The sequence below is a fragment of the Centropristis striata genome, chromosome 20 (genome assembly GCF_030273125.1).
Source record: "Centropristis striata isolate RG_2023a ecotype Rhode Island chromosome 20, C.striata_1.0, whole genome shotgun sequence".
NCBI classification, from domain to species: Eukaryota; Metazoa; Chordata; class Actinopteri; order Perciformes; family Serranidae; genus Centropristis; species Centropristis striata.
In genome coordinates, this window is record NC_081536.1 from 16955524 (window position 1) to 16978291 (window position 22768).

A 22768-nucleotide genomic window follows, 5' to 3' on the forward strand; every position below is an offset into this window, starting at 1 on the left:
TAGGATTATATATTCAATTATGATTAGCTCAGAAACAAAAAAGTGTTTTCTTCATCTACAGTTAAACGTTTGTAGTATAGCAGCAGTTTTAGGCAATCACTATAAATATATCTGAAATGTATATCTATTTCAGATATTTTTATTGAGCCAAAGAAGATCATACGTTATATTGGATATTGCCAGTGCTCATTTGCATTTACACAAAAAATAATCCAAATATATTAATGTACAGTCACAAAGATAAATCAGATGATATAAAAGACATACAGTACTGTGGCTGTGTTTTAAGATTGTAACAGTATCAAAAAAGGGGGGAAATCTAGATCATTTATATTATTTAGAATAGATAAATGATTAAATGAAATGAAAAATTATAAAAAGATTTTTTTAAAGTGTATATCCTGAGTAAAAGAGACATAAGCCAAAATCTAAGATTAAGCACATCACTCAGATAAGATGGTCTAGGAACATTGATTTCCTATCTTTAACCTGAAATGCTCCATATGATCATTAAAATTATGGAAGGATGGAAAAGTATTACATTTTGATTTTATTCATTTCCAGGTCTGTATTTCTAGACCCCAATTCTGTTTTGAGTTGATGGTATCATTTTTAGCATTGCATAGTTTTCAAATCAGCCACTTCTTTATGCTTCCATAATAATCATCTAGCACTCGTGTCAGATATGGTCTGAGAAATCCTCCGAGAAGTTTGAAAATTTGAGTTTGGAATTCTCATATGGGAAACGTGAAGATACCCTGAATACAGATTAACCCTTTAATTTTTTCATGTGTTTCTCATAGATCTGTGGAGGCGAGCAGGCCGACCAGCCCCATCAGGACTCAGTCCATGTACAGACCCACTCCACAGCGCAAGCCCCCACCCAAACCCTGTGGAGCCAACTTATATAAGGTGAGCCTCCACACTCTATACCTGCCTATGCAGCGTGTTTATATTCAGCCATATGTTCAATATGTGTGTTTGTTTGTGTGCTCATTTGTGTCACAGCCCATTAGATTTGATTTCTTTTGTAATCACAATGTATTAGATCCCTTCACTAACCTCCAAGCATCGGTTTAGAGTTGTCATGCTTCCAGGCTTGTTGACAAAACAAGATGCCGGATAATTGATACTCTCTCTCTCTCTCTCTCTCTCTCTCTCTCTCTCTCTCTCTCTCTCTCTCTCTCTCTCTCTCTCTGAGAAATATTAATTTACTGTGCTTCTGTTGACAGAGGCAGAGAAACTGTTATTGAGAGATTTGTCCATTTAAATAAGACTCAGGGTGTTGTTATTTGAGCCCCTTTAATATTTTGTTTGTGATTTTGAAAAAAACAGAAGTCTTCATAAGCAGAGAGCAGAGTTGATTGATTCAGGCGGCGGAAGAAAGCAGGTTTTGATTTGTTTGTTGGAAATGATAAGCACAGCAGAAGATTACCCATCATTTATAGAAAACTGAGGCATTTATATTCATGAATGTTTGCGGACGGATGTGATATGTGTTTGAACTGTCCTGTAGCTGCAGCGACTGCGTATAAAAGTTATATTTCTGTCATAATGGAGCGCAGGGGTTCATCCAGTTCGATTTAGTATTCTGTCCACCAGAACAACTGTTCAAACAGCCTGTCCGTCCTTATTACGGTGACCGCTTCAGCCACTCACTGACGTCCAGATGTCAGTCAACATCTCTCTTCGTTTGAATACATCTGCAGTGTGTGTGTGTGTGTGTGTGTGTTGTCCAGCAGCCAAATCCTTTCTGGCCATTTTAGGCGTTATTGGTTTGTTCTGGAGTGGAGGGGTAACAGCTGGTCAGGACATGTGGTCAGATTCTGGCTTTTACAATTTCAGAACGTCATATCTAATAATGTTTGGTTTTTTTCAGTTTTATGTCTGATTCTGACATCAGCTATTTCACACTAATGAGAGTTTTATGACTGAAGTGAAGTTTTAACTTTTGTTTTCTCCTGCACTACAACAGTACACATGGCTAGAGCTGCAACTAGTGATTATTTTCATTATTGTTTAATGTGTTGATTATTTGCTTGGTTAATCTAATAATCATTAAAAAAAAACAAAAAAAACATCCCTCACAATTCCCCAAAGGCCTGTGTGATATCTTTAAATCAGAGGACTCTCTGGCTCCAGACTTTTGGGCCTGATACAAAACTTATTCAACAACCTACCAGGACAGGAATTGTATAAATACCTTTTTTCTGATCCAAAAAGGGACCAAAACAGTCAGTTACACAATCTGAGAAATCACTAGACCAGATCCCACAAACAGAAAGGGAACACCAAAGGTGGCAGCAGCATGACTGAAATTTAGATTATAATGATACACATATACATGACCAGCACCAATACAACTGCTGCTTGTTTTGTTGGACCAAAAGTCTTGATATAAGCAAAACATTGATATTAAATGTATATTAAATGTATAATCTTACAGGAAAAAAGCAGAATTTCTTATGTTTGAGAGAGGCCTTACTAGCAAAACACTCTCCAGAAGACACAAAGACAGAGACACACTTCAACCACTCTTATAATTGGGATGGCCAACATTTACATTTATTATAAATTGTAGAAACTTTTGGGACAAAAAAAAGTTGCCATGACTTTGAGTAGAGAGACCGGAGGAGAAAAAGTGTTTAAAAAGTCAGATGTGATTGTAAAAATAAATGTAATGAGAGCTGAAATCTTTGGGTTTTAGGTTACTGGTATTGTGTGGGCTGTCATACTGTCTTTTCATGCCGGGACACTCAAATACAGAGAGACTGTTAATATTATGACTGTGAAAGAGCCAGATAACTTCAGGAATATCCGATTTACTGAAAATAACTTCCTCTCTTCCTCTGGCAGCCTTCTCTCCTGAGTGCCGAGCCTCTTCTCCCCCCACACAACTTCCACTCCCACAGCCTGCGCAGACTGCCCCTCTACCAGCCCTTACACATCAGCCAGCCCATGCCGGTGTCTCTGAGCGTGGGCCAGCCCACTCTGCCTCCTCTCCCGGCCCACCACAGGGTTCTGCCTGCCCACACGTCCCTCTCACCACCTCGAGTGCCGCCTTTTCTCAGTCTGCCACGCCAGCAGTCATCGTACAGAGTGGAGCAGGTTTGTTGGACTCGTGAACTCACAAAGTTTCTAGCTTTTACTTTGTCATAAATTGTCTTATAATATGTATTTTTAAATAGACCTCAGCTTTAATGGACCATATGTATATATATATATATGGCATAGCCCATCAAGCTGTGTATATTTTACTGTACATTACTCCTGGCCATTTTCTAAACAATACCGCAGGTTTCTACATTGATTTTTCTGCAGTATAATATGGGCAACTTTCAATTTTCATTTCATCTCAATAAAGTATAAAACTAAACCTGCTGAGACTTGAAAACATCTTCAAATAGGTCATAGTGACCATTTACTTTTTCTGGGTTTTTTTGTAAAAATGAATTCTCATTAGATCATAATCTATCCTAGTGGTGCATTTCAGTACCACTGCTTGAAAAGAACCGCAATCATGGGCTTTGTTGTTGACAAAACAACCTTATTGCTCTGTAGCTTTTCAGTTTTATCAAATCATCTTATGGAGCTGTCAAAGTTTTATTTTTCTGAGCACTAAAAGGACTTGTCAATTCGCTTAAAACTTGAGATTTCAGTCTTTGCCTTGTAAACCTAATTTAAGATAAGAAGGATGAGATATCCTTAAAGAAAAATGAGAATCAGAGTTACGAGGTAAACAAAAAACAAACATGGTTATTACAGTGTGTTTACTCATGTCTCAGATGTCGCATCTTCCTTGAACACACAGATGAAGAGTTTTAAAGTCCCTCCCTGCTCATGCTGCATTACCACATGACAGTAATGTAGCTCTAACAATAAATAAGAAAGGCTCACTGTGATAGATGATCTGTGTCTCATGGTTTTCATACTGAAATTAACAGAAACCAATGGTGTGGAATGGAAGGTAGGAAATCAGTCTGAAAGCTGAGGTACTCTTTGAAAAATGGTCTGCATTTATGTAAAATATATGCAAATTGTAGTTAATGGTCTAAAAACCTGTACAGCCACCTGTATGGACATTTTTGTAGCAAAACGTCGGATACCAGAGTTACTGCAGTTCTGCACTGCGGTCGGCTTCCATGCCCACATATCGACAGCAAAATTCAATCCTTCTCCCTCCCCGTGACCCAACTCCTGAGTAAGGCGCTGCTTTCTGCTGAGCCTGCAGTATTGGATGCAGTGGAGATAGTAAATCCATCTGTCTGGTGGATTTGGTGGTGCATCCAAATCCTGATACGTTCCTGTAGCAAGGAGAGCTGTGCTGGATGTCGGCGCTGTGTGAGTCGCAGCAGGGTGCACGGGGATATCAACGGCTGCGTGAGGCTTTAAGACAGAGGGAGAGATTCGCTTTGTGATGTGACACTTTCTCTCTGTTGGATAAAGAGCGTAACATAATCCTAGATGTAAAGAAAAAGCGTGGCGGACTTAGAGGGAGGCATGTAGGGATCCAATGTCAATCCTCCAAGGTGAATCATTTAGGTGATCAGCAGCAGCTGTGGTAGAAAGTAACTAAGTACATTTACTCAAGGACTGTACCTAAGCACCATTTTTAGGTACTTAACTTGGTTATTTCCATTTTTCTGCTAATTCTCCTGCACTGCATTTTGGTGCAATAAATAGGAAATATAAAATAAATATTTTACAGCTGTACAAGATTTTCAGATGAATATGCTTGAAAAAATAATAAGCATGATAAGCGTAAAAATACAACACTTTGGTAAAGATTAAACTGGTGATTCGGATCATGTTTTCCTTGTGAGCCCTCACAAGAAAGCAGTGTCTAGTTTGGCGTCTCTTGTCACATTTCAAATGTCCTTGAGTTGTTGGCAGTTCTGTTAACAAAACAGTTTCCCTCTACACTCCTTGAGATGGTTTCATTTGAATAACTGAGGCAACAGACTCTTTCTTCAACTCACTTGTGTGTGAAGTGGCGTACTGTTTTTGTTTGTTTTTCGGCCTCTTGTAGCTGTGCAGGTTTCTATGGCCTAACCAGTGGTGGAAAAAGTATTCAGATCCCTATTAAAGTATTAATACCACACTGTGAAATCACTCCATTACAATTAAAAGTTCCTGAGCAGCAGAAACAGCTGGCATCATATCCAGTTCTTGATGGTTTTTGTGGCATCCAAATCAAACTTTGCAGCACATCACCTCTGATTAACATGAACGTGTGCCAACTAAAGATGCACTTTAGCTGAGAGGCCACTGTTTGTTTTATAAATAAGCTTTCCGCTGGCCTGCCAAAATAATGAAACTCTGCTACCTGCTAATATCTACCAGCTCATTTCGCTGTAATGAAACCGGTGGAGTGATAGAGACAGCTCTCGCAGGTCAGAAACAAAAGCGGCGAGATTCTGTTGAGCTTTAATAACACGCCATCAAGGACGTGCAGGACATCAATCCTTCAATAGAAAGTGTATTACAAGCTCATTGTAATACTTGACACAACCCCTCCTGCTGTCTGTGCCAATATGTCTCATTTTAAAATACTTTTTTGCAGGCGATCCATTGCCTGTTTGCCAATTGCGGCCCATTAAAGTCGAGGTGTTTCCAGGGAATGAAGTCTGCCCTGCATCTATCACAATGAGGGAGTGCATGAGGAGAAAATGTTTTTTTACAAACAGACCAGCTCTTTATTGTTTTGAAAAATACATATCAGATACCTGTAGAGTCAAATAAATGCAAAGCTGTGTGCAAAAGCAGACATTGCACTGCTGAGGAGGGAAAATCTTTCCTTTCCAGAATGTCATCTTTTTGGAAACTTAGAAAAATAGCTTTGCTTTTGGCCGAACGACCACGCATTTTTCAGTTCCTCCGGAGGGTTTTGAAAGGTGCTTGTAAGCCCGAGGCTCATAGATCTTTCTCAAGCCACGGAGGACAGTGCAATCCTTCATTTTGAATTAAGACATGTGAACACCACCAAGACTCCAGTTACAGTGTGGATTTTCTGCCAAGAGCGGCATTAGAATGCACATGGGTCCTGGATTATTCTTGCATTTGAGTGGACGCATCTGTCCATTTACATCTTTGTTTTTCTTCTGTACACTCCCTTTTGAAAACCAGCCTGCTTTTGTATCTGCAGGAGTTGTTCTCCACTTAAAAGTAAAATGTTCACAATAGTTTGTCAGATATGAATGCGTACTTAAACTTAAACTCACAGTGGGTGCTACACTGTATATGTGAAGTCTGTGAGTTTCAGTTAATATTCACACATATTTTCTCTAATGGGATCAAGAAAATCCCCCACTGTGTACGTTTTATTACCCTCAAACTCTCAATAAGTAAGACCCGTGCCATCATGGGACTGCAGATTCAGAGGAAAACGCACCTGCTGTGCCGTTAACGGAGCTCAATCTGATTAAAGCGCCGTAACATTTCCACCTCTGTGGGGCATCTGTGGGAGCTTTGGCTGTTGTATGTAGAGAGTTTTGCACATTTTCCTGAAACAATTTTTACAACAGTGCACCTCAGCTAATGCATATTATATGGCATGAATTAAGTTGTTGCTTTTGTTGTTTTAATTACACTTACCAGCCACTTACGGAGCTACACTTGTAGAGTCTGATGGGACCAAATACAACAGCTCTGCCATGAATTCCACTTTTATAAAGCTTATAATTTTTTAGTTTTTGTTGACACTGGCAGAGAGATCATAATTCGTTTTTTTTATATATAAATGAAGGTTGTGTTATTGGGCCTAAATTGTCTAGTTTAACACCATTTCAAACTACAACCTTGATAATAAACATGCAGTGAGACCCCTCTCCGTTTTCTTTAAGGCATCGACTAATCTGATAGTTTACAGACCAATGGTTAAAATGATGAAATAATGAGAGTAATTATACGCACATCACGTGGCTGCAAGGCTATCAGAAACCAGCGTCGGTGAAGAAAAAGCACACTGATGCCATGCTATAAATGTTTAATGACAATGTTTCAATGCTAATTGGATTTTACATTCCGAGCATTAACCATTCTGACCCGACGAAGAGCAAAGTAGGCTCCAAACATTGTCATTATTAAACTTTTGTGGCATGAAGTTGGTGTGCAGGTTTTTTTAATTGAGAAAATCCAAAGCACATTAATCGACAATAAAAATAGTCATTATATGCAGTTCTAATTTGATGTTTGCCTCAACATACATGACGCCGCTGTGTATGTGGAGACGCGTATATGGTTTTATCGACTGTGCTATATCTGCTGTAGCACATATCCAAGTCATCACAAAGGTGTTTGATGGAGTTTGGTCAGGGCTCTGTCTGTGCAGGCCCGGTGTGTGATGCAGGGAGACACTGTCATGTTGAGACAAAGATCTTCTCCAATCTGTTGCGACACAGTTTGAGGCACCATGTTACCGTCTGTAGTGTATATCATTGTTTGCCGTAGCATTAAAGCCACCAAGCAGTGCAGTTCAGTTTGGTAAAAAGAAAATGTCAATATTTACACCAGCATTGATGTCTTTCATGACTGTACAGTTATATAATGTACTTTACAGCTCAAAAACATGTTTAGGTGTGCAGGACTGAGGCGTCTACATACTTTTGGCCATAAAGTAAAGAAACATGTTATATGATCTTATAAAAATCTCCTCCATGAAAACTTCGGCTGACATGAAACCGTCCTGTGTTTGATCCCTCTGGGTCACACCATGTTGATGTGACAAACCCAGTCACGTCTTGACTTCACTCATGAATGTTTTAAACCTTCCAGCTCTCCAAGTTTCAGCCATGCATGATGTGGAACACTTTTTCAGCGTGTGTGAGTGTGCATATTACTTAAGTTTGAGTGTGTGTTGTGGTGTTGGAGGGTGTGGGGAGGTTTTCTGCATACATGTGTGCGTGTGTGACGGAAGCCGAGCTGCCGGTGGCAGATGTTTATCACTGCTCGCCTCCTTGCTGTAGATTAGTAACACATGATGGCACCTCATCCAGATAACCTTCTACACTCACACAGCACTGCCACAGAGGTGGCGGAGACAGAGGAGGAGGAGGACGCTTGGGATTCATCTCGTGTTAGCAGAGGGAATTCAGAGAAGATACTAATAACACAGTGCCCTCTAGTGAAACACGTCCGCCTTTGTCTCCAGAAAGCTGCTGTACAGCTAATCCATATTCAAAGGGAGGAAGAAGATGACGTGATATTATATTCAAGATAAGAGTAATGTGATTTGTGGTATTTTTTCAAATGAATTTCAATTAGCAAATTGGATATATATTAATGAGGCTTCTGAGGCGTACTGTGCTAATCTGCATTTCAAACCAATTTTTGTTGTTCTTTCAGGAAATGTTAACTCAGTATACATTAAAAAACAACAACAAAGAAAACACATTTTGTTTTGGAAAAATATTGTATTTATTTTTTTACTTTTTATTTTTCTTACTTTTTAAAAAATTTTAACATCATTATTGCTACATCTCTTTTACTTTTCATTTTTAAATTATTTTCATTTTTAATTTTTTATTAATTTTTATTTTTCATCTATTTCTTATATTTAACTTATTATTTTACTTTCCATTGTCTATTTTCAGAATTTTGTGGAAGGGAAAAACAGAAACCAGCAGAAGAATTGTAATGAATGCATGTACGCAAAATGGAAGCTGTAATAAAAACTAGGTTAAAAATCAGTCGAGGGCGCCCCGGTGGCACACCTGGTGGAGCGCGTGCCGTGGAGGCGTTGTCCTCGTGGGCGGGCGGCCCGTGTTCGGGTCCGACTCGGAGCCCTTTCCCGCATGTCGTCCCCTCTGTCTCCCCCTTTCCCTCTGTCGATCTCAATGAAGCCTTGAAAATGGCAAAGAAAATATCTTTTAAAAAAAAAATTTTTTTAATCAATCAGTCAAAACATCAATAAACGAATAAAGATAATAATGGTAATAAATTCCGAAGTAAATTATTCCTCAAGACGGATAATGCTTGATCATGTACCTTTATGCTGTTTGTTTTAAATTGAGCACATACAGTATTGACCTTAATATCGGACTGTATTTGTTCTGTCTTCTTTAGGACTTTGAGAAACCTAATGCACCCCAGAAGCCCCTACCTGCAGACCCACTGGGGAGGAGCTCTCGGCTGGGTCACAGCATCGCAGCATCGGGGGTCCACATCCCCGGAACTGGGCCCCTCCCTATACCCATCCCCACTGTGCCCAGGCCGCCACCCACCATCCCTTTACCCAGCAGGTCAGTGCAACGTGAGGGGAATCCTGTGGCTCTAAAGCCCTTTTCAGACATGGAATACGCTCTTTGACTCTGACGAAGACACAGTAGGGTTTAAATGTTAGTAATTAGAGGCTGCAAATCATTCAGTGTGCGCCACTAATTTCTCTTCCTGTGGATGGAATGCGTAACATCTTTGGCTTTATCGCTCTGTTAAAGTGATGGCTTCTTGCAAGATGTTTAGCACCTGGTGCACAAGGAGAGGAGGTGTTACTGCAGGAAACTAGTGATATCAAGACTGAAAAGAAGTGCTTTATTTAGGCCTTAATTTATGACCAGTGTGAGGGACGCTTGACCCCTCTTTTCACTAATGAATCTTCTCATACATTGTATCGTTTTTAGACTTTCTTGGCTCTCATTAAGTACATTTTTGCTCACATGCTGTTTGTGTAATACTTTGCTAGACATCATTTCATCCATGCAGTTGAAATTGCTATTATTGTGGTTTTATGCATTTTTTAAAATAAATAATATTGATAATATAATATAAAAATGCACTTTCATGCAAGAAATGCAACACAACATGCTTTACAGGGAGGGAAAATAGACGGAATGAACCTAAAAACAGGGATAGATTGCCATAATTAAGGGAAATAAAAATGTAAAATAAAACCTACTGAATAATAATAATATTAACAATAATAATAATAGAAAGAAGCTAAAAAATATTAAATCAGTACCCATATTTGCAGCATGCACATATATGTCAATAATGTATCAGCATGAAACGATCCATTCTTTTCTACTCTGTGTTTCTCCTTCTTTTTGTCCTTAAGTGGTGTAGATTTGAACTTGAAAGACAAAAACTTTCACATCAAGTGCACTCACTACCAATCAGTTCCTCGCTCTCTGAGGGTATAAATAAGCACAATAGAACCACTTTTGCACCACACCACTAGGGAAAAAATATGTTTTGACAGATTTGTGAAAAACCCTCAGGAACAACTCAAAATTGGCTTATTTGCAGCATTTCCTGGTTTATTAAAGTGCACTTATTTTCTTTGTGCATGAGAGGTGATAGCTTTAATACACAACTTTAACTTTAGCTTTTCACTCGGTCCGTCTAAATAAGATTAGCGTTGTGACTTTTAAGTCAACTATAAAGAGTCTTGCCTAAATTGCCTAATTGATTAATGCAACATGGTGCATGTATGAAAGGGACTGTATGGTATAAGATTGACTTGCAAAATCATGCACATATTACTATGTTGATTGCGTTAAGGGTCATACGGTTAATCAACATTCTATCTTTCCGTGTTAATGATGTCATGTTTTGCTGCTTATGTTTCAGACCTGTGCCGATGTTGCCCTACAGACCGCCAAAGACTCACAAGGACTACTGAGCTCTTGAGGTCATGGACGAGTAGATCTCCGACCAACAGACGGAGACTTTCTTGATTTGCACTAATTACTGAGACTCTGTAGGACCTTTTGGACAGTTAGGAAGTATCACAGAGTTCCCAGTGAAAGGGGGCTAACATCACACCTCGGTGCTACGCCTCTACAAGGTGCTTTGTTGTCCTCGCTCAGGTACCAATGAACTATTTATCTATTTAACTATTTAACTGCGACATTACCAGTTTGTGCACAGGACACTCTCACCGAGAGTGATTTTTCCCCACGGAAAAAGTTTTGAAAAGAAAGAAACATGGTGTAGTTTAGAGTATTTCTTTTGCATTCTTTGGTGATTTTTATACTTTTTTCTCAAACAAAATGCTGAAATATACAATGTTTTTATAACCAGTTAAGTTGCTTGAATATTTGAAGCGCAAAAAAGTTCATTTTGGGGCTAAGATGAAGATAAAGGGAAATGGAGCACAACTCGGCACAGTCAGTGTAGCTTGTGGGCCATGGAGCTGTATTATTTATTCAGTTTTGCATTTTTAGGATGTATTCAATAGTCATACATCTTTTCTAACCATGTCGCCACGGTGCTACAAAGGAGATATTAATCAAATCTTATTTTTAATGAAATACATTGGACTCATATTAAACCCTCACACTAGGGTTTTATTGTGTGATTAATCCAATCAGCTCATTTTACAGCCTCACAGTCAGGCTCTTTTATTCCCTTATAAGTTCAAGTACTTTTCACACGTTTCAGCCGGGCTCTGACACACTCCTCGGGGCATGTTGGACGCTCCACATGTTCTCCTGATACTGGCAAACGCCGCAGAGTCTCGACAGACTTGACAGACTGATTGTGTTCCAGAGAATTACACCAACACCAAATAATTCCACATTAACTCTGGTGTTTGTATGTTTAACATTCATGCTCACTTTGTCCTCGAGTGTGCGAGCCAAGCAGGATGACTTCAGCGCTGCGAGCCTTCCAAGCTCGCCCTCGACCTCATCCAACAAGATGTTTTACTGTATCTGTCCCATCTTTTTTGCCTTCATTACATTCCATTTGGATTTTTATATTCTTGAACTCTGAGATTATTCGTGCATTCACAGCATCGTTTATCAGATTCAGAGCTTGGCGTTGCACTTTGAGTTAGCCAATTTCCTTGATGTTATTTGTTGTTGACTTGCTGTTATACAAGGAGGGATTCAACTGGTAAAAACTTTACAGCGCAGTTTCTTTTTTCCTGTCAGTGTTCACTTTGGATAATGCATTTTATATTTGTCCAAGTGCAGGGCTTGTCTCCTCACCACTGCAGAATGATCCAAGTCAGTAAAGCCTTGCAAAAGTGTGCAAATGAAGCTTTTCTTTGTTTCTGAAGTGTTCAGATGTGTTTGACAGTCAGAGTAACCGCTCTCCGCTGGAATATATTTGTGAGTGCTGTGTCGAATAGTCGTTAAATGTTTATGCCATTTGTGAATCCTAAATGTACTGTGTTTATTTGCATACCTGTAACATATATGTTTAAAAGCCATTGTAAAGTGTAAATATTGTATGTCAGTTATCATTTTTCTTCTTTTTCTTTTCTTTTTTCCTTTTTTTTTTACAAGCACAGTAATGAGAACTACTTTGAGGTCGTGCCCCTTTTACACTGGGTGGTGAAAACATGATTTTCAACCTTTAACTCGCAAGCCGGAGTCAAATGTTTCAAGGTGACATTTAAAGAGAGAGATTTTATTGAAGAAATCAGAGCCAAATAAAAGTTCCTTTATGACTGTTTATAACGAGTTGTTTTCATTGCATTTTTTCAAGTTAATAAAATATGACTTCAAAAAGTCTGACGATAGCTTTGGAGAAATGTTTTAAAACTGCAGGTGGCTGTTAACGAGACAAATAATAGTTGATAGGAAAAACATTTTCACCATTTGATGAACATGAATAATTAACTGACGTCATTTTTTGTACTTGTTTGTTTGTTTTGTGGTCACTGAGAGGACGAGCGTGCCTGAGGCTCAGTCTGCAACACGCGCCTGCCTTATTCTAGGAAGCCACCAAAAAGTCATCATGACAAACAAAACAGCATTAAAGCTAAGCAAACAAACAAAAGATGCTTTCAGAGGAAGAGTCCTTTCCTCAAATGAGCAGCAACCAATAAACAGCATTCTTAGTTTCTTAAAATGTGCAAAAGTGTGTGTGTGTGTGTGTGTGTGTGTGTGTGTGTGTGTGTGTGTGTGTGTGTGTGTCCATTCTTTATTAGAGGCTCTGCTCTGCTGTCCTGTTGGAGCAGCACATACTGGTTGTTCAACACTGCCACCTGCCTGACGACAATGCTCATTACAAATTGAAAGGCTTCCTTCTCCTCCACTTTTATCTAGTTATCTTACTCTGATGGCCCTCAAGGGGGAAGTTGCCCTTGAGTCCTGATTAAAGACCAGCTCCCCCCAAACACTTGTTAACTTAGACCATTACTGGGAAAGAATACAAAAATAGGAAAACCCCTGACCTTTAAACTGTCCTCTAGAGTGATGATAGAACCAAAGGAAAATAATCCAGATCAATGTTTAACAGATTATTTAAAAAAGTGACCAAAACAGGACATAAATCAATCATTCTTATTTTTTCTTATTTATTTCCCAGGGAAAGTAGTGTATTATAATACGATTTATAGAGGACAGTTTTTGTGGATAGCTTTAAAGTGTGCTTTTGTGAACGTTAGGTTGTGGAGAAAAAGGTACTTTAATCTGCCTCTTAGCTGTTCTAAAGCCAGTGTAAACCACGACCTCTTGCGGCCCTTTAGCCTTTAGTTATCTTACAGTCTGTAAATAAGAAAGGGAAGAAGCATTTTTCCCAAAATATTGAACTTTATCACCTGTCAGTTAGCCCGAGGCACAGAGGTAAATTATTGATTTTCTACCACAAGATACTCATGGAATGAGTGAATTTCAGATGTATAGCGTTATAAATTCTCCTTTGCACCCATGCATCCACAATACTGCTTTAATACTGTGTTACTAAAGTAATTTATTCTTTTGTTTTTTCATAGATGTAATTCATTTTCTGGCACGACTGGTATTTTTTGGATGTAGAAATAAATTATCTCAGTGGGTCAACCACTGGGATAATTAATTTCTAAAATAAAATCTTAATTACTGAATTAAGCCACAGTTAATAAATGATTGCATTTTATTTTATGCTGCTACAGCTTGTGGCCTTTGCGTGTGAGCCAGTTCTCATTGTGTAAACATCAGACCCCTCTGAGCCTCTGCCCATCTATCTGTTCTAACACCAGTGTGTGTGTGTGTGTGTGTGTGTGTGTGTGTGTGTGTCATCTGTTGATGACCGCACTTCTATGGGATTAGTGGCCACATGACAACACTGGGCTGGCCGCCTACTGAGCCTTTCATTTGGCTTCACTTGCAGAGGCGGTCTGTGTGCCGTCCAACAGTTTACTGAGAGCTGGAGATCTCCAAACTTCATTTCCTTTGGATCTGTAAATGAAGTCTTAACCGGACAGACTGGGAGCTTGCATGTGATGGCGCAGGACGTGACCAGTTTCACTGGGGAGGACTGTTTTGAGGAGAAATCACCCTGTTGTTCAGATACAGAAGCTTTGAGTCCAGGAGACAAAGAATATGATGACATTTTGGAACTTAATCAGTTTGATGGACTGCCTTATTCCTCCAGGTTTTACAAATTACTGAGAGAAAGGAAAGAGCTGCCAGTGTGGAAAGCAAAATGTGAATTCATGGACACTTTGGCCAAAGGACGGTTTGTCATTGTCAGCGGCTCGGCCAAAACTGGGAGAAGTTCTCAAGTAAGTACCATGAGGCATTTGACACTTAATATTGCACTACCGTGGGAAATATTGCACATTTCATTCATGCAACAGCTTTGTTGAAAGCTAATATTTAAACTCTTACTATCAACTTATCTTACTCTTATTTTGAAACAGATTCCCCAGTGGTGTGCTGAGTTCTGCCTGTCAGTCCAGTTCCAGCATGGCATGGTGGTTTGTACCCAGATTCACACTCAGCAGGCAGTAGATCTGGCTTTAAGGGTCGCTGATGAGATGGATGTCAACATTGGTCATGAAGTCGGGTACAGCATCCCTTTGGAAACATGTTCCACTAACGACACAGTCCTCAGGTATGAAAAAGCAGCACTCTCAAACGCAGATGTATCCAGAGTTTCTCTAGCAGAGTCTTTCTCTGCTCTTGGCGGGTTGCACAGTCATGACACGCACCGTTAAATCACTTCGCCTTTTCTTATTCACAAGAGAGATGTGAACAAAAGGCTGGAGCGGGCTCTTTTCAGGGGCTCCTCCGCAGCTGCCCCGGCTCCCTGTCTGCCCATATGTCACACTCCCTCATGTTGGTCTCTCATAAGTCAGCTGGGGAACAAAGAAGCTCGGCACATTGAGGGGGAAAAGATCAGATAAACAGGCAGCCGGCAAGAACGAAAGGATCCACTCCTCACACTAATTATCAGAGTAAATTACACTAATAGGGGCAAAGCTGAAGTGTAGACAAAGTGCCTTTCATTAAAATGCCATTCTGAGGTTCCTCTCTTTCAGCCTAGAGGCTTACAATTAAAGAAAGCTCAGGATTTATTTCAGGCTATTATGAATTTGAATACAGTGTTGTTCCTTCCTGATGCTAATCATTCATCACCCACCACAGGTACTGCACAGATGACATGCTCCTGAGAGAGATGATGTCAGACCCTCTGCTGGAGCGTTACGGTGTGGTAGTGGTGGACCAGGCCCACCAGAGGACCGTAGCCACCGATGTACTCCAGGGCCTGCTGAAGGACATCGCCCTGCAGAGACGGGAGCTTCGCGTGGTCCTCCTGACAGCTGTTGAACCCGGCCCTAAGCAGCTGGCCCATTTCACAGGATCAGCGGCGCCTCTGATTCACCTGGAGAGCCCGGGTGCAGGGGAGGTGGTGCACAGCAGCACAGGTGACAGCTATTTCTGCTCTGCTCTCCGTCTGGTGCTGGAGATCCACCACTCTGAGCAAGAAGGAGATGTGGTTGTGTTTCTGGTGACGAAGCAGGTAAAAAGCAGCCCTGCACAATGGAATCAGCAGCCTGAAAATATCTCTATTCCCCTGACTTTCTTCTTTGTTTACTTTCCACTAGGAGATAAATCTGGCCCATGACATCCTGAGTCATGAGGGACACAGCTTACCTCCTGATCTGGGTGAACTCCTGCCCGTTGCTGTGCACCCTGGCCAGCCTGGGAATCTACCAATCCTGGGGGAGGAGGAGGCGGGCCGGACCCGCAGAGTATTCCTCACATCCAGCCCAAACGAGGACTTTTTCTGGGCTGTCAGCTCAATAAGCTTTGTCATTGATGCCGGGCTTGAGAAAAGATATGTACGTGAGTCCTTTGTTCCAGGGTTCTATAACATATAAACCAGAAGTAGGTGTGTACATTTTAGTGTCCCCCGAGGATCTACAATAATGGTGTATAAAACAATTCACCATGTTTTGTTCACCTATTTGTTTTTAAACTGAAATTATACAACTGTTTGAACCGCATCTGGTTATTTTCATTACATTAAAAAGCAATACGTTTTGGAGATAATGCAGAACCCAGAAACACTCAATTTAATGAGTCAAAACTGTAGTGTGTAATTCTCAAATCTGACAATTTATATTTTTATTTTTTTTATTATTTATCATTTATGCCATAACACTTAAATATACAGCAATAAAATCAAGGTTCAGGCACTTATAAATGTTTCAATAAATGTCATTATATGTATATTATCAGTGGTGATACTTTACTTAAAGTACTGGTTATGCAGAAAAGAAATATTAAATATTCAGGTGTCATGATTAAATTAAGTCATATAGCTGTCACATAAATGTAGTTTCGGAAAAGGTGCTCATGAAATGTAGTGCAGTTCAAGTATTAAGTGCTTGAGTAAATGTGTAATACTGTATATAATCAAGGTGAACAGACTGACTTGTTGTTGCAGGTTTACAACCCCAGGATCAGAACAAACTCAGTCATCATTCAGCCAATCAGCACAGGGCAAGCCAAGAGTCGCAAACAGCTGGCAGGTCCAACAGGTGAGAAACAAAACTTTTATTTTTGATTTGAATCTCTGGCTGCTGTCCCGTCGAAAAACAATCCCTTCTATCCTGCAGGCAAGTGTTTTTGTCTGTACCCGGAGGACAGACAGCTTCCCATAGAGACACGCCCACATATTGTGGAGTCGGACATCACGTCCACTGTGCTCTTCCTGAAGAGGATGGAGATCGCTGGACTGGGCCACTGTGACTTCATCGACAGGCCGGGTGAGATTTACACAAGTAGAGAATATATTTATGGCCGTTTGTATTGACTGAGCCCCTGCTGTTCCACTAGATTTCACATCATCCTCAGTGATAATGACATGAATTTCGTGTTCAGTCAGTCTGTTCCCTTTTTTGTTCCAACACAGAGGAACTTTTTTTATTAGAAGGCAGTGAGCCGTGTCTCAGCTGAACTGACAGCTCCTGTTCTGCGAGCATCCTTTTAGAGCTGACCTGCTTCCATGTGCTTTTGTTCCCCCGGATTTATTCACCCCCACCAACAAACACACACACACACACACACACACACACACACACACACACACACACACACACACTGAGCCTCCCATTAGTTGATTAGAGCATAAACATTGTGTTGGTCTGTGGGAGTGTGGATGATAATAGAGAGGTGGATTAAATTCATTCTTCTCGCTCTGTCTCTATCTCTGTGTCCATGTCTTTTTGTTTGGAAAAACATGTTTGTTGCAGAGACAGAAAAGAAAATCTCATTTGTACCATGACATGCTTTTCATTTTGCATAGTGATGCATGGCAGATGTTGGTGAGGATTATAAAATCCTAATCTTCTGGTGCCTTTTTGCTCTGAGCGTGCCCACTAGGGTGCCAGTATACTGTAGAGGGATTGTCCCAGTGGGTCACCACTTTGGATTACAAATTTGACCGCATGAAGAATGAATAATAATCCATTACAGTTTTAGTTAAAGTGTATTTGTAAGTAATTAATAATCTCCTTCTTTAAATACTAGACAGCCAAAAATACATGTTCTGATTCTTGTGTAGTTTAACCAAGGTTTACTTTTGTTAATTATAGTATAATCTATAGTTCAAAGCTTTGAAAGCTTCATTCATAACATTGACATTTGAATTCTAAACTAACATTTTGAATTCTGTGCTTCTTCTTTTATTATTTTTTTCTGGCATGTATTCAGTTTGATTAAACTCAGTATTTCTGCACAGTTGCAGGTCAAGGTTAGGCTACACTAATATTATTAGTAATACACTACTTGTAGACTCCAGTGGTGCTATATGATTATTTCCAACTCATGTGATCCAACATTTCTAATGCTTTTATTATGTAGTCCAAGATTCTAAATTTATGAAAAAAAGATGTTAAAATTTCCTAAATAGTTTTTATCTAACAAAATATTCTGCTTCAATCCATATTTGCTGGTGTTTAGTCTTTCAAAAACAATTTTTCAATATGATCAAAGCTTCAAATGTAAAAAAAGGAAGAAAAAAAAGATCAGTATAGCCCTAATAATCTAAAAACCTTTCCATCCCAGATCCTGGAGGCCTAATGCAGGCTTTGGAGGACCTAGATTACCTTGCAGCTTTGGATAATGATGGTAACCTGTCTGAGATGGGCATCATCATGTCTGAGTTCCCTTTGGAGCCTCAATTGGCCAAAACTCTGCTCGCCTCCTGTGAGTTTGACTGTGTCAATGAGGTGGTCACCATCGCCGCCATGCTAACAGGTAACGTGTCTTCCTGCCATTTGAACAAATATCTGTTATAGTAAGCAGTGAGTTGTAAACATCACATTTCCCTTGTGGATCATTTAGCACCAACTTGCTTCACGGCTCCCTCTGCGGACCTGAAGCCAGAGGCGACCCAGTGCCACATGAAGTTTCAGCACCCGGAGGGAGACCACTTCACTCTTATCAATGTCTACAAGGCCTTTAAACAGTGCCAGCAGGATCCATGTGAGTTTAGAGAGCATTAACACACACGCACACCGGAGACTTGCACACACACTCACGTGCTATGTAGACTTGCCAGATGGTTTCTGAGAAGGTGTCATTAGAAACTGTTTGTAAAGGGGAGACAGTTTCAAAAATACTTAGCAGCTGATTGGATGAACCATCACTTTATCACCATATGACAAGCTAATACGTTGCCTCTCTGTGTCGTCACACACACTTAAACACTGATTTGGTCTGAACCACAGTTGGTGCAGACACATTAGTTAAAGCCTAAAGATGGATTTTCACAGGATATTGCAAGCAGAGCTGCAGTGATTAGTCGACTAATGGAGTAGTTCATTAACAGAAAAATAATTGCCAACTATTTTTAGAATCAATTAAAGTATTCAAGTCAATACAGAGAAGTGAAAAATACATGTTACATGTTGCCAGACATCATCTCGTATGTGTTATGAATAACAGTTTCATTATTTAGAGATGGCACAATGATATTATTATTCATAAAATAGATGTTAAAAGGGAAACAGGGGAAGACCAAGGATTGTATGTTAGTTTATATTTTTATGTGTTTTTTTTAACTATTAGTAATTTTTCATGAAAAATGACACTTGCAATTTTCGAAAAAATATACAAAATTAATAATTGAAAGAAATATACATTCATGACAAATAATTATAAAATTAAATTCTTCAGAGCAACAAGTTTCTATTTCTTAGGGGGAGATATTTGCCTTTAAGGGATAGTGGACAGTAGAGGGAAAAAGCTGTAGCATTATTTTTTTTTCACATGAAGTTGTATTGATTGTTTCATCTCTATGACTTCATCACTGATTGTGCGTTCCTATAATTCTCTCCTCGGCTCTTTCCTCTTCTTGTTAGACTGTAATGTGGACAAGTGGTGTCAGGATTTCTATCTGAACCGTGGCGCTCTGCTGATGGCCGACGCTCTTCGTACTGAGCTCACAGACACTCTGAGGAGGATCGAGCTGCCCATCTCGTTGCCTGCCTTTGGTTCCCGAAGCAACACCCTCAATATTAAGAGAGCCCTGCTGGCAGGTTTCTTCATGCAGGTCAGAAAACAAAACTTGAAACAAAAACATAATAGAACTACTAGATCAGCATCAATAGCTAAAAACATTTCAGGTTACATAAAACACCTGGAGCCTTAAGTGATGGAATACACTAAACTGAACTGATGTTTATTCTTCAACTGACATTTAAACTACTTACAGAACTTAAAATTCAACTGAGACAACCAGCTGCTGGTAAGAAAGTTTTGGCAGGTGGAAACAATATCAGGATATTTTTTCTGTTTGTTGTTGTAATACTAATTTGGGCCACAAGAGGGTGAAGTGCACCACTACCCCATGTTCTTATCAGGACTGAAAGCATTCATATTTTCTACCAGGTGACTTTTCATTTCTCCATGAACTCTAAACACAACATGTTGTGACAAAAAAATATTATTACAACAACAAACATGTTACACTTAAGCTGGCTCCATCTTTTTTTGATTTCCACTTCACCTGAATCTTCCAGCTTAATGTATCACCTCTACTCAAAACTTAATGTCCTTTCAGTGATTGTACTGGGACTGAATCTTCATCTCCTTTCACCACTTTGACTTCAACTTCAATTAGCATTTACATTTAAATTGACATTTTAACTTATTTTGAGTATTTCAACCACAGCTTTAAGTGTTTTACTGTTTTAGCTATTTCAAATATTTCAACAGCAAAAACATTCTCAGATAATTTAGCCTTTAATTGTGATCTGGTTTGTTTAAGCTTGTATATTTAAATCAAAATCAGTGTAATATTATTATACATTCATTCATTCATTCATTACCATTAACCGATTATCCGCATTCGGGTCACGGGTCACTGGAGCCTATCAGAGCTGACATTGGATGAGAGGCAGGGTACACCCTGGACAGGTCACCAGACTATCACAGGGCAGAAACATAGATACAGACAATCACACTCTCATTCACACCTACGGGCAATTTAAAGTCACCAATTAAACCTAAGTGCATGTTTTGGACTGTGGGAGGAAGCCGGAGTACCTGGTGAGAACCCACGCTGACACGGGGAGAACATGCAAACTCCAACTCTCTCTCTCTCTCCCTCTCTCTCTCTCTCTCTCTCTCTCTCTATATATATATATATATATATATATATATATATACTGTGCAGAAAATTTTTGGCAGGTATGAAATGAAATGCTGTAAAAAAGGAATGCTTTCAGAAATAGAAATGTTAATACCACCAAAAAACAGCATTCATTTTTCTAGGCATTTTTCACACTAGACTTTTTATATATATCATTATAGCGCCTCCACTCCCTTTGTGGAAATCCATCTGACTGTATCTAGCTGTGATTTCCCTCAGGTGGCGCGGGATGTGGATGGATCCGGGAACTACTTCATCCTGACCCATAAGCATGTGGCACAGATCCATCCTCTGTCTGCCTACGGACCCAAGAGCCCCAAGCTGGGCCTGCCTGAGTGGGTGCTCTTCCACGAGCACTCCTTCTCCGAGGACAACTGCCTCCGCACAGTAACCCACATGACACCAGAGGAGTAAGTCACATCCTTGTTAAGAATGTTAAACTGTGCACTTGTTTTTTAATCACATAGCTGACCATATATAGTCTGCTAAACTAGACCACAGTCTCCTGTTGCTTTAAAAGAACCCAGCAGACCCGTCATATCTTCACATTTAAAGAAGCTTAAGAGTAATCAGACGGACACATTCCCTTTCCCTTTTGGTCCAGATGTAAAGCCTCAGTTCAGCAGAGACTAGTCATGCTGGTTGTGAAGGGAGGTTTCCTAATCCTGTTCTCAAGTATCAGCTGGTTGGAGAGGGGATTATGGGTAGCACAGATCCCTGGGAATGTGGCACTGCAGCTTAATGGAGGAGGAGAAAGCTCTGCAGCCTTTGTCATGCTCTCTTAGGTTCCACATCTTGAAATGTGTCAATCTGTTCATTGCAGTTCAAATAATGCGAGGAGCAGATATTGTAGGCATATGTAAGTCCTCTCTCTGACAAAAACAATTATAGTTAAGTGATATTCAATACAACATTGTCCTCTCCTCTCTTACTAGGTTCATTCAGATGGCCCCACAGTATTTTTTCTACAATCTTCCGCCTAGTGAGAGCAAAGACATCCTCCAAAACATTTTGAACCATCAGTACCAAGAGGAGAAACCTCCAGCCTCCCGAGAGGAACCCCAGGAACAGACGTCTGACCGCTGTGTCATACAGTGACTGACTAACCCACGTTCCCAGTAGGACCTATTGCACTATATTGCACAGAAGTACATTTGGATAGTTGTGTAATTCATCATATCATTTTGTTTCTTTTTTATGAATCAGTTACTTAATTTGTGCCCCTCATTCGTCATTGTTGTCACAATATCATGTTCTCACAGAAGCCCTGAGAGGTAAGAGGAAAAAGAGCCATTTAAAAATCTGATTCAAGTTGTTTTCTCTCCTGTGTGACCAAAGAAAAGGTGAAAAAACATTGTTTGCTAGAAAAAGATCCTTAATTTTTCAAGTAAGTTTTTTTTCTATTTTTGAAAATAGAGCTTAAAGTGTTCCCACGTACTCTAAACACAATGGCCTTTGGCCAAAATGAGTATAACAATAAACAAACATTTCAGATAAAAGAGGAAAAAAATTATGAAGAAATATTATTGTGGCAAAACCTTAAACAGGAGAGAAAACAATATACATGAGACTTAGAAAAATAATCACTAGATTTTTTTTCACACTTGCCTTTCAGGGTTTCTGTATTTTCTGTTTATATTTCAATTGTTCTATAAAAGTGCACTAATATATGAAATAAAAACTAAATAAAATACTTACCGTTCAGTGCCCAATTAAATACTCCAAGAAATATTCACATAGCAAATATTTGTTTACTCCAATATTAATGTCCTGTTACAAGTGCATCTCAATGAATAAGAATATCACAGAACATTTTATTTATGACAGTAATTCAATTCAAAAAGAGGAAGTAATACATTATATAGATCCATTACACACAGAATGAAACATTTCACGTCTTAATTTATTTAATTTCTTCTAATTAATATGATAATGGCTTACAGTTAATGAA

At 39.5% G+C, this 22768-nt stretch overlaps 2 protein-coding genes across 2 annotated transcripts in view; both read left to right on the forward strand.

Annotated features, from left to right (window-relative positions):
• Positions 1–12394, forward strand: part of adam12b (ADAM metallopeptidase domain 12b) — a 72729-nt gene extending 60335 nt beyond the window's left edge. Inside the window, exons 19-22 of the mRNA XM_059359986.1 lie at positions 804–912; positions 2857–3108; positions 9064–9239; positions 10567–12394. Coding sequence (XP_059215969.1) covers positions 804–912; positions 2857–3108; positions 9064–9239; positions 10567–10618 — 589 coding nt within the window. The 3' untranslated portion in view covers positions 10619–12394. The remainder of the gene's footprint in view (positions 1–803; positions 913–2856; positions 3109–9063; positions 9240–10566) is intronic.
• Positions 12395–14106: 1712 nt separating this feature from the next.
• dhx32b (DEAH (Asp-Glu-Ala-His) box polypeptide 32b) lies at positions 14107–22408 on the forward strand. The gene is made up of 11 exons (XM_059359637.1): positions 14107–14434; positions 14573–14766; positions 15300–15675; positions 15761–15997; positions 16606–16699; positions 16778–16927; positions 18228–18419; positions 18507–18647; positions 19526–19716; positions 21037–21227; positions 21753–22408. The coding sequence occupies exons 1-11, from the start codon at positions 14153–14155 to the stop codon at positions 21913–21915; spliced, it is 2211 nt and encodes a 736-aa protein (XP_059215620.1). The 5' UTR covers positions 14107–14152; the 3' UTR covers positions 21916–22408.
• Positions 22409–22768: the final 360 nt, after the last annotated feature.

Coding starts and splice junctions, on each gene's coding strand:
- dhx32b (XM_059359637.1), top strand. CDS start 14,153: ATGGCGCAGGACGTGACCAGTTTCACTGGGGAGGACTGTTTTGAGGAG. Junction 19,717..21,036: donor TGGCAGGTTTCTTCATGCAG/GTCAGAAAACAA, acceptor GATTTCCCTCAG/GTGGCGCGGGATGTGGATGG. Junction 21,228..21,752: donor ACCCACATGACACCAGAGGA/GTAAGTCACATC, acceptor CTCTCTTACTAG/GTTCATTCAGATGGCCCCAC.